The following is a 12,277-nucleotide window of genomic DNA, read 5'->3' as shown; positions in this document are numbered from 1 at the left end:
ATACGCCCTCTTCCAGTCAAACCAGTCTTGTTTTTCTTGTGTTAGCAAAAGATACTCAAACATACAAAAAGCAAGAAGACAAACGTGCACACTCTCTCACCTTTATTGTTAATAAAACACAGTAACATTGTTTAGCTTTGTGAGTTAGGTAGAAATATTAAAAACTTGACAGATTTCAAACAAAAGCCACCCAATTCATCATGACTTCTTTTCACCAAGTGTTTTTATTTTTTATCAAGTTTACATCTCTTGTTCTGTTGGATATGGTACTACCATACATTCACAAAATGAACTTTCCACTTTTTTTAGCCTTTGTTTTTATGTCCCTGAAATAAAGATCTTTGCTCTAACACTTATAATTGAATTTCTTGAATTTTGAATCTTTCCTCATATCTTGTTTTTTTCTAGTGTTAAAAATAAATCAATCTGCATCTGTTAGTAACTTTCATGGAAAACTACATCGACTGCTACCTGTATGATGAAAGAAATATATCACTTGAATAAATGCTACATTAAGATGCAATAAATTATGCTGGCTTTATTCTGATTTTAATGCATTATAGACCATGTATATGTAATCTGATTCTTAAAAGGCAACAAAAAATGTATTTAATTTTGTCATACATGTACATTGTCTAAATTCAAAGACACATAAAGCTAAAGAGACAAAAGAGACATAGCTAATAAAGATGCTAACCAAAATCTCAATTCTAGTGGAAACACAGAGCAAAATCTCCATGTTTACCAAAAAATCAACAGTATGACAAAGAATCCTCAAACAAATATTGTTTCTGGTTATCTGATGCTGATTCATGTCTATCTGCTATCTGTAAGAGCTTTAATGTCAAAGAATGATGCACGTGTTTGAATGTTATTTGAGAGGAGAAAGGTACGTCTCATTTTTCTCCTTTTTCTCATCTGTGCTGCAGGAAATAAAAGGAAGTCACATAAAGGTTGGCTACAGCTGTCAAATATATATACTAAGAATCAATATTTCATATAATTCTTCAGTGGCATAGTGACATCTAACAATGCCATTCTGGAAATTACAGCTGTTTCCAATTTCTTTTGGTAACAAACTGGTTTTTCATTCTCTCCTAACTTAGGTTAAATGGTGGGTGGAAACAACTTTCCTTTTAAAAAAAGTTTATTTATCCTAAAATAAAAAGTTTTCCAGAAAAGCTACCTTGGCAGATTAGGATAGATTTTTTTTTTCACATAAGCACCATTTTTATTTCTGTCTCCATGCACATTCTGTAGCATGCTTTCTGCTATTATAAAGTATGATCATCACTATACTTTTGCATGATAACTATAGCAGTGGATAGTTTGCTTCAGTGCTCACCAAATATGTATGTGCTCTATCAAAGATATAAACATCTTGACACAGCTTAGTATGTTGAAAGCAAACAACATTTTTAAACTTAAGCTGATCCTGGCACACTCCACACTACAAGCTTCAAAGGCTCCTGGCCCAACAAAAAAGCGTATAAATATGTTGGCACAGACTCCTATGACAGATGTTGTCTCCACCTCCACACACAGCAATCTGACTGCTAATTAAATAAACCCTTTTTGACTTTGTTGAAATGGTTACATGGGAAGTCAGCTAGAGCTGGTAGTGTGTCTGTAAGCTGGAGTGTGGTTTTTTGCAACAGCTTCCAGCAAGCAGGAAATAATTTGTGTTGTGAATGTTAAAGCAAATTGTTGTTGCAATAGGAAAGTTGATTGTTCCTAAAAAAGCTGTAGAGGAAATGGGTGAATTTACAGGTGCCTTCAAAGAGCAGGAATGGGAACAGAGCTGGAGTAACATGTTTGTTCTCTGGAGAGGTTCTTTTTACCACTGGCAGGTGACATTGTCAGGAAACAAGGCCGGGAAGTGGTTTGGGTGTGTTTGAACTATCACAAAGCAGATGGTATTTCTGCTCATTTCTGAAAAGCCTGTTTGAAAGTATTTATGATGCCTTGTTTTTCTGTGCTGTTATAAAGTCAAGCGTGCAGATTTTATACCTAGAGCTCTCTAGTGTGTGACTAAGGAAAGGAATAACCTTTAACTGTAACATCTTCTTGCATTTTGGCCTTTTCTCAGCTGTTTCTGAGAAAAATGAGAAAATTCACAAGACCTGACAAGTATATTGCTATACTGTCTTCAAAAGCCATCTCCCTCTTCCTCTTTTCTCACCCATATTATGTATTTGAGACAAGGCAAATTTGTAATAGAAATTAGGTCTACCTGGCCTTGTATGTCAGCACAACCGTGTGATGAACCCAGAGCAATGTTAACCAGTCATACATTCAATAAAAAAATCAGTGGTGGAGAATCATCTGTTACACACATGAGGTTACTTCAAATGTTAAAAAAGGGATTCCTGGTTTACTTATTCAAAGCACCTGTGTCCAAATACTCCTGAATAAACAGAGCCTTAAATATCTGCATGAGAAAGAATCCTTGTATTTGGATTTAGCATATGGAGGTTAAACTGCAGAGTGAAGCAGAGAGGCTTTCTCTGTCTAAAAAAAGGCATGAGAATTTCTGTTTCTCAGAGTGCATCCTGCTTCTCCATGAAAATTATTCACTCCATGTAATTGCTTAAAAGTATGTAAAGTCTATTATTATTTTGTACATGTAGTTTTAAATGATGGCATACTATTCCTGCTGAAATGTAATCTTAAAAAAAATCCAGTTTGTCTTGATTGTATGAACATAACCAGGTAATTTGGAGGTGTTTTTTTCCCATTATTATTTTCCAAATGGGTTACTTGTTTACTGAGATCAGGAAAAAACCTGATGAATGAGGATTTAAAAAATAATATTACTTTCATATTTTCCGTGTTCTCGTGACCTGTGTGAGGGTTGGATTTGACATACCATCTTAAAACATTGTTTTCTGTTTCTGGTTACAATTGAGCATGACAGCCAAATTAACTTCTGGCAGAACTATAACTTCATAAAAGTTCAATTGAGGCAGTAAATGAAAGAGATCAATTTAGTGTGTGAAATGTTTGCATCTAGCATGGCCTATAGATGGTATTGCTCAGCCATTTTTCTTTAAAACTTGTGTCAATATCTTCAGGCCTATGTGTACCATTTTATCTTTTTTTTTTTTGCCTGAAAGAAAACAAACGCAAAAAAAAAATCTAAAAATATATTAAATATATTTAATTCCTTTTTCTTTGTAGGCCAGTATTTAATTATATTCCCTCTTTTTTCCAAGTCGCATCCTTCACACTTTGGTTTTTCTATGACATGTAAATCATACAAGCTAGGTAAATTTGGCACTTTCGTTTGATTTTGGTTTAATTTGTCAGCAGGGGGTTGGGTAGGGATTGGAAATCATCTTAAATCATTTTCCAAATAAACCCATTAAAAAAAAAAAACTTGAAAAACTGGGGTTTTTTTTCCCCACCAGTTTTTCAAGGTATGTAGTTTTTTCAACTCACTCCAAGTTTGACTGCAGTCTTTCCCAATAAACACAATTAAGGAAACAGGTATTTGCATTTAAAAGGGAAGGAAAAAGCACCAGTGCTTTCAAACCTTCTTTTCATTTCTTCTCTAGTTTGTTTGGCGTTTTCGTTCTAGTTTTGGTTTGGTTTTGTTTAAGCAATACATAGAAAGCCAAGACATTACAGTCTGCTTGGCTGCTCACATTGAACGGATGGGCTTTATATTTTGGAAACACGCCATAGGAATTTTGCTAGCAAACCCACTGTTTGTAATTTTTATCCACTAAAATTCAGCATTTAAATATTAGCAGGCTTAAAACCACAAGTGTTTTCATATGCTAATCAGTGTTACATAGATGTTTTCCATAGATTGAAAGATGTGTTTTGAATTATTAAGCCTTAGGCAGAGATCAAGGGCTTTCTCTTTGTATAAAAAATTGTATGATTTAATGTGGGGTGGTATTTCTATTCACATGCTTTGATGACTCTTGTATGTGATCTGAAAAGTCAAAACATTGGTTTGCTTCTCCTCTTTCATGTTAAAGATAGAGGTTGTGTAAACTCTCCATTAAGCAATTACTTTTTCCTCTTCCAAAATATGAATAGTTTAAAAAAAAAATCTGAGATTTCAGCCCTTGGTATAATTTGGCAGCTGAAGGGTCATAAAACAGATATCTAAGGAACTATCATTACTAGCAATTACTCTCTTGGTATGTCACAGTCATTCTGTGTTGGTTATCGGTGTTTTCATACTGCTTCAATTTTTACAGAAAATCAATTAAATTATTTATAAGAATTTTTTATAGTCTTCATGTACATCTATGACAGTACTACAGCTTTAAGAGTGGGACATTCTTCTTTTATTACACCAAGAAAAACAAGTAATGTTTGCAAAAAATAGATGGAATTACAATTTGTAAAACTAGTACACATTGATAGAGATTCATCTCCAACAGTTCCAGGCAGGTAATAATCAGATTTCTGTAACAGCATTACACTTTCTTTTTCTTCTTTTTGCTTTCTGTTTTTAAATACACAAGACAAAGCTTTTGCAAGTGATTTTAGTCACATTTGCTTATTCTGTTAAAATGTCTGTGTTTTACAAAGTTTCCTTTAAACAAGATTTTAGAAGGATAGTTTCTCTTGTAACAACTTAGTAGTAAAAAGACATTTTCAAGTAGAAGCTTGTAGATACTGTAAGTCATACTTAGCTAGTTATTATATAATGAATAGGAGCAAATTGTGCATTTCATGCAAGATAATTAAATATAATCATATGCAATTAGATATTTGCTCTTCTAACCAATACTTCATCAGTTGCTTTTTTTGTTTTGTTTAGACAACTATTTTTTTATCCCAAAATAAATACTCTATAGCTTCAAAACATATTCTCAAGCATAGATGATACATCTTGCAATTAAAATTTTTCATTGCTCTTTAAAATTGAAATATAATAAACCAAATTACATTTGAATTATCCTTCAAAGTATTTACTTCCTTAAACTATATATTAATATTTTACAATTCAGCTATTGCCAGTGTTCTTCATTTGCAAAACTTAGAACCATAACAGTTTCGTTGTAATCTTGAAAAAACAGTAGGCATCATATTTATATAGTATTAGGTCAGATGTATACTTGTATTCTTTTTTAATGTCTCTTTTAATCAAAAAGCTATGGCAGCAATGACCACACTTTAATTGGTAAAGAAATAGAGTCATGTAGTTTTTCTGCATCTCAGGACTGGTGTGAGCAAGATAGTAGAGTAGCCTCTTGCTAAGATAAATTGCATCTCTACTCAATGTTGGTCACTATCTTTACAGATAGAGGCATGGTCTAGATATGTGCAATCAAATTTGTGCTCACTATCTACAATGTGAGATTTAATAACAGTATCTCTACTTTGAAATTCCTGCACTATTTGACAATTTGGGTTTTTTATTTGTTATATTATAGAAAAAAATCTTTGCTCATACATTCTCTTTTTTTTTTTTAGAATTGACAGTAGGTTTTTATGTTTCTGGGACTACAAAACATGTAGTCTAAAAATGGGGAGAACAGTCTTTCCTTATGTTACAAAACATTTATAATTTTTTTTAGTTTTAGGGTCTAACAATGTCTAGATTGAGAAGTATTTCAATGAGAGCTTGAGTCTCTACCAGAGTATCTTGTAACATTTGACTTACCTAAAGGATTCAGGAGAAAGCAAAATGGCACAGGAAACTCTTTGTATGTATTTAAAGGCATTAATGCAAAGAATATGGATTCTTATTGATATGTCTTCCTCCTACCTACCTGCCTGAATAAATGTGCAATAAGCTACATAAAGGCTCCCTTCTCCTACAAATGTCAAATAGGACCTTGAGCTTGAATGGAGAAACTGAAAAGAGCAAGAACGTTGTTGTTCAATACATGCTCTCTCCATGTGTAGATGTGACACTTAGGGATGAGGCTTAGTGTGGACTTGGCAGTTTTATAATTATTTCCTCTGCTTCTATTCAATTCTTCCACCAGCTTCTCTGAAAAATCTTTGATAAAGGGATGAAATCTGAGGAATCTTCATTTTCTGTTTTCTTCAAGGCCTTTTTTTTTGTGTCTTTGGGCAAACCATGTGGCCCTCTGTTTTCTAGCTCTTTAAAAATAATAATTTTTAGTACTTTTCCTAATTTATATTGATATTGCTGTGGTATACCTTTGAATTGTGAAGGATAGGTGTTGGAAAAAGACTGTTTTAGAGAGACTAGGTTTTTTTCCAAGCGTTGAAAAATTTATATTAGTTACACCTCTGAATTATTTTCAACTTATAATGTAGGTATTCTTTCAGACACAGCTCGTGGAAGACAATATAAAAGTTTTAAATCATAAAATGTGGTATATCACAGTCAGTAAAAGCACCAAAAGCAATGTTTAGAATATTAACATAACAAAACCAAGACCTAAATGGTGTTAAGTTTTAGCAATATCTATTCAGTTATTTTAATGCTGGTTTTAATACATTATATAGGTCAAACTGTCTCTAAAGATATTATGTGGAAGTATGTTGTTTTGTCTAGAACAATCTTTTGCCAAACATAACTGAATACTTGATTTCTGAGTATAATACTGAGTAAGTATGATTTTAAGTGCAATCCAATGCAAACTAGTTAAGAGAAATGTGTAGAATTACTGCACAAAACTTTTGGGTCTGATCATGATCTTTACTGATTTAAAGGGTTGCCTATATCCAGTGGGAGTATCGTCAGAAATACCATGCCATGTACCCCAGAAAATGCCATTGCGAACCCCTTTGTATTTCTTGTGGTAGTACTTGCCATTGAGATTGGCTGACAAGCAGGCATCAAACCACCAGCCAGAGCTGTAGTAGGCACCACAGTTTCCTGAGGGATACCTGTCATTGTCCCTGTCTGGGGTTGTAAAGAACTTTTGGTCATGGTTGTAGTGCCTGCTGTAGTGGAGGGCATCTCCTGCTGTGCCGCTGTAGCCGTGGACGCTGAGACGGTACTTGAGGTACTCATTGGCCACGTAGAAGTGGTCATATTTTGCATACTCTCTGATTCCATTGAAATCTTCAAGATCAATTCTCAGTTGCATTTCCTGGCTCCTTGTCAGGAGGTGAATTTTGTCATTGCCCAGCCAAAATTCCCTGCTGAGGTTTCCAAAGCCATGTTTGTAGTCATTCCAGGTTCTGTTGAAGTTCGTGCTGCCATCCTGACGCCGTTGCAGCACTGTCCAGCCACCTCCTTGTGTTTGCATGTCACAGTAAACTTCAAAGCTCTCATTTTTGGGATCAGGGCTAATCCTGTAGATTCCATTACTCCTTCTTCCTGCTGTGTAATGGTCAGCACAGTCTCTCTGCATTATTTGTATGACTGGTGAAAGAACAGTTAGTATTAGAATAAACATAATTTCAATTTTAAAATATAAACATTTTTACCCAGACTGATATGGCATACAGAACTTGCATTGGAGAGACTTTTACATTGGAAAGAGTGTTGCAGCAATTTCAGCTGTAGTGCAAAACACTTTTTCCATCAGATTTACCTTATAACAGATGTCACCTAGGATCTCTGCATCAGATGGCTGTCCAAAAAACCCATCTAAACTGCATTTTTAAATCAAAATTAATAATATAAAGGCATTTTGATTATTTGCTTTCCTTTTTTTTCCTTTTTTCTACTCTCTCATTATCCTGTGCAAATTCAACCTGATTTCTTCAGCTCTTTGTGTTTACACACTTGCTGTTTTTTGTATTTAAATGTATAGCTTCACAACCTGCCTACAATTTATAGCTCCATCTGGCAGTGTGTCAGAGAAAGAACTTTGTCCATGTGGGAATGATGTTAACCTGGCTATTGTTAAGTAAACATCATTTGATAGAGAACGTAACACCATTAGAAATGCTTTGTATTCTTGTTGACTTAAGGAAGCAGGAAAAAAGTAATAAAATTGTCACATCTGTTGTAGTAATTGTGTGACTCCTAGAAAAATGAAGGTGATGGTGCTTTCCTGTGTATGTGGCATTGCTGGCTTTACAGAAAGGAAGAATGTTAGCATCTACTGTTAACAGTACCTTTTTCCCACCAATGGGTGATGTGTTTTATTCTGAAAAAAAACACTCCCAGGTTTTTTCCTCAGAGTGAAAAACCATTTTTGATGCACAATGGCATCTAGTGATGTCATTCTGTTCAACAGCATGGTATCGGAATTCCATATTCTTAAGTGATATGGAGAGCTCTCAGAAGTTCTCAGTTGAGTCAAAACCATCATGTTCATTCCTATTGCAGATTTGAATGTTTGGGTGCGTCAGTTTGCAGGTCCTGCTGTAATTTTTCCTAGAAAATTTAGACAAACTACTTCTTGAAAGGGAGGAATGATCTCAGGCTGCAGCAGGGAGTAAGATTCAGGACTTGTTTGCCAGAAAAGTGAACAATTATGAAACCACAAAGTATAGGAGTCAAAGGCTTTAAAGCCAAATCTAAATCCACAATAAATTCTCCTTTATTTCACTGAACTTCATGTAAAATCTTTGGTGGACTAAATTTCAGAGCAGTTTTTAACAGAGAATATACATTTCAGATAGAATGCTTCTATAATCTTATTTCAACACCTATTTAAATAAAGTTTTACTGTTAATTTCAGTGGATGAAAGAATAGCTCCTGAATAGGAAAAAGTTGTAGCTGTTTTTCTGGCTAGCTTTCATAATGAATATATTGCTGCTACAAATGCTTTTGGCAGTTGCTGTAAAATATAAGGAATATCTACATGATCATGTGCCATTAACACTACCCAGCATTTCAGTAAATGTGAGGAATATCAAAAATTAATTTAGTCTGTTTTGACGTACTGTACATGAATGTTATTCATTGCCCATTATTAATATTACAAAAATTTGCTCATTCTTTTTGTAAATTTTTTGTATCTGAATGAAGATAATTGATTTGTAGTGATTTTATCTGATTTAAGTTGATCACTCATATAGTAAAAGCATTACCTTTAGTATTACTTATTTGCTCTTTTCAAAAAAGAACACTTTCAAGAATTTGAAAGGTGTACATACACTGTACACTTGCAGGTCCTTCTATTTTCAATATGTCTAGACAGAAGAACAATTTTATTTTAATCTTGGATGCTAAGCAAGAGCCTTAAAGATTGTCATGCAGCCTGATCTTTCTCTGTTTTGTCTCTCAAGAACTTTATCTTCTTATGTTTGATATCTAAGTGGTAGAATACACTGACAATCTAGGGAACATTTCTTCTTTTCAAGGATTCGTATATGTAATATAAAAGCTTTTAGAAAACCCCGCAATCATGCCTTAATACCAGTAAACATTAGAAAGAGAACATTGATTTTATTCCTTTATTAAGAGAATTACATGATTAAAAGTGGAATTTTCAGTGATAACACCTGTTTTTATTTTATACTGCTTATTTATTAAATTAATGCAAAGGTTTTAATGTTACAACAATGATACGTTACCCAGTCTAGAAGTGCTTTTAGTAAGTTTTTTTTTAGCTGAGCCCTTCAGATGTTTGCTGTGATGATAAGAAAATTATTTTATTAACCATCTGTTAAAAACTAAGCATTTTGCTAGATTCACTTGATGATTGATGATGTCTTGCACCCCTTTTCAAAGTATCTGCAGTTTTGCAGTGAGAAAAAAATAAAAAGGCAGTTTTCTAAGGCACACCTAGAAAAAATTCACCCTTTCTCATCCAAGGAGAAAATATGTGTAGGTCACTGATGTTTAATGTCTCTAATGAAGGGTATTATGATGTAAAATAAAGTTAATTTTTCATGTTTACTTATTAAATTGCAAAAAACTGTCCTTTAAAAATTAGTGGTTTAAATCCCTTCATGAAGTCCAGTTCTAGGAGGGACTGAACACCTGCAGCTCTCAGTAACCCTCTAGCGGCTGCTGAAATGTTTTACAGGTGTATAAATAAACACTAAAAGATCAGATGCTTGTGAAGTTAATAACACAGATATTTGGGTAAAATATATTTTAAATTGTTTACCTAATACTGGTGAAATGCACAGAAAGCTTATACAGGCAGTAAGAATTAACAGATTACATACCAGGTCTTGCTTGCATTGCTGGACACTTAGAAGAACATTTGTTATCCAGGTTGTTCACAGCAAATGTCAAATTTGCAACTTTGCTGTCAACATAATGTTCCACGTTGTTCATGTTTATGAGGCTCAGCTTCTCTAAACGACCCTGCAGTGTCTGAATCTGGCTCTTTGCATTTTTTAGGCTGGTTGCCATTCTGTTAACTTTGCTTTGCAGTTCCTGCACTCTGTTATCTTGGCTTTCGCTGTTTTCTGCAGTGTTAGGTAGCAGGAATTCATTACTTCTGTCTCTTTCTTGGTTGTCATCTGCTTGTAGCTTGCAATCTTGGCAGCATTTCTTCAGCTTGTTTACTGATTCTTTAAGGGTCTGTACTTCTTTGAGAGTCTTCTCAAGCAGTTTGAATTCTTTGGGTATCTGAATGGTCATCGGAGGCAAATTTATCTGATAAGGACAATCCTCTCCTTCATCACATTTCCGATTAGTTTTAAGCTTTATAGGACAAGTCTCAGTAAGTTTTGCTTCTTTAGCATTCTCTTCCTCTTCTAAAATAACTGCAAAAACATTTGTTAAAGCAAGGAGAGTTGACTTCAGCAAGACTATGTAAATGAGGAGCTTCATCTTCACCGAGAAACTGGCAGTATGAGGAAGTATGCAGGAGTGGAACAACTTTATAAGGGCAGCTTGAAGCCTGTGAGTTATCAGACAGCCTACACTGTTCTCAGAAATGGGTGGGAGTGCTTGCATCACGGGTGATTAATAGCAGAGCAAAGTTAGGTAGTGCTTGCAAGAGTAGCACATTTCAGAGAGTATTTCTGACTCAGGGCTGGTGTATGTAAGCAAGATGATGAAATGCATGTGTGCTGGTAAATTCTGCAGTTTAATTTCATTCCTTGTTTTACATGGATTTTCTTTAAAAAAGAAAAAAAGCAGATAGAGAAAGTGAAAAACAGCCCTTTTCCCAGTTTGAGCTTAATCACAGCAATAGCTTTACTGACAGTCAGTCCCCTTTTCCCAAATTTTTTTTAACTTAATAGATAGATTCATATAAATTATTTAAAATGCAAGGCATGGTGAAACACGTATAGTTTTGGTTCCAAACATTTTTCAGTATAGAGTCACAAATTCAGGAGAATGAACAGAACTTTCTTCTTCCTATTTCACCCAGCACACCTTAAAATAGTTATCTGGAATATTCATAATCTCTATGGCACATCACAGCTAAAATTCACTATTATCTGATTTGGAGTACTTCTTACTGACTGTTTTTAAGTGAAGGGAAGTGAACTTAAGACAGTTTCCCCTTTGATGCATGAGATCCTACTTGTTAGACTAATTGTAGAGGAAACCCAAAGAAAATCCTGATGTTCTGATTAATGTCCCAAATTCTAAATCTAAACTGAGGCAGAGACCTAAGGAAGGAACTCTCATCTGTTTGAAGTATTGCTGTTCTTTTTATTGTGCCTCATATCAACTTTCAGAGTTAATGATATACTTTACGTGACTGATCACTCCAAATGCAATACTTCTCCAGGTGATAATTGCCATGTTCATTCTACAGCCACCTTTGCCATTCTTATGTGATACCTGTGCAGTTTTAATGATCTATATAATTTTCCTTGCGCCTCAAAACAAGGCCACGTGGACATGTTTTTATGCATTCACAGCTCAGTCAAGAGTCAAATGACTTGCAGGAGTAAAGGGTGTTTACACCTGTTCTTGTTTAATTGGTCCAATCTGAACCAGTTCTTTCCCTAAATCCTATTTGAGATTACTCATAACACAGATTAAACATTAAGCAGACATTAGTCACATATATAATCCACAAATTTGTGATCTGTAATGTTACCAGCTTTTATACAAAACACATGCTTATATTGACAGTACAGAATGGGAGGCTTGGTAAGAAAAAACTTACTTGTCTAACCCCTGCAACAATTCCTTCAGACTTCTGCATAGGACAAAAGTTTAGGCACTTTCTTGGGAGGTGGGTTTTGGATGTACCTTTCTTGTGTTCTTAATGAACATCCCAGAACCTGCCATGATAGTTTCAATTATGTAGCAAAACTGTATCTCTCCCCTTGAGATCATGATAGTTCCCCAGCAATGAGGGGAGAGGCACCCCCTGCCATTCAGGTGTAAGACACTGACATCACTTTGGTTTTGTTAAAAATACATCAAAACTGAAATGTTTGTAAAAGATAAAATGTATGATTTTAATTTGCAAGTATTTTTTTTAATTTTTGATTTGATTACCAGGATGC

At 34.4% G+C, this 12,277-nt stretch overlaps 2 protein-coding genes across 2 annotated transcripts in view; one reads left to right on the top strand and one right to left on the bottom strand.

Annotated features, from left to right (window-relative positions):
• The window catches only part of CCDC146 (coiled-coil domain containing 146), a 66,214-nt gene that overhangs the window by 8,346 nt on the left and 45,591 nt on the right, over positions 1-12,277 (top strand). The window lies entirely within an intron of this gene.
• FGL2 (fibrinogen like 2) lies at positions 4,282-10,760 on the bottom strand. The gene is made up of 2 exons (XM_066182824.1): positions 10,022-10,760; positions 4,282-7,312 (listed from the first exon to the last, which is right to left on the bottom strand). The coding sequence occupies exons 1-2, from the start codon at positions 10,758-10,760 to the stop codon at positions 6,606-6,608; spliced, it is 1,446 nt and encodes a 481-aa protein (XP_066038921.1). The 3' UTR covers positions 4,282-6,605.

Source organism: Chamaea fasciata, unplaced genomic scaffold, assembly GCF_029207755.1.
Source record: "Chamaea fasciata isolate MVZ Bird 193981 ecotype frontalis unplaced genomic scaffold, bChaFas1.0.hap1 SCAF_5, whole genome shotgun sequence".
Lineage (NCBI taxonomy): Eukaryota > Metazoa > Chordata > Aves > Passeriformes > Sylviidae > Chamaea > Chamaea fasciata.
This window is presented reverse-complemented; position numbering and strand designations above follow the sequence as displayed.

Coding starts and splice junctions, on each gene's coding strand:
- FGL2 (XM_066182824.1), bottom strand. CDS start 10,760: ATGCAAGCACTCCCACCCATTTCTGAGAACAGTGTAGGCTGTCTGATA. Junction 7,313..10,021: donor AGCAATGCAAGCAAGACCTG/GTATGTAATCTG, acceptor TTCTTTCACCAG/TCATACAAATAATGCAGAGA.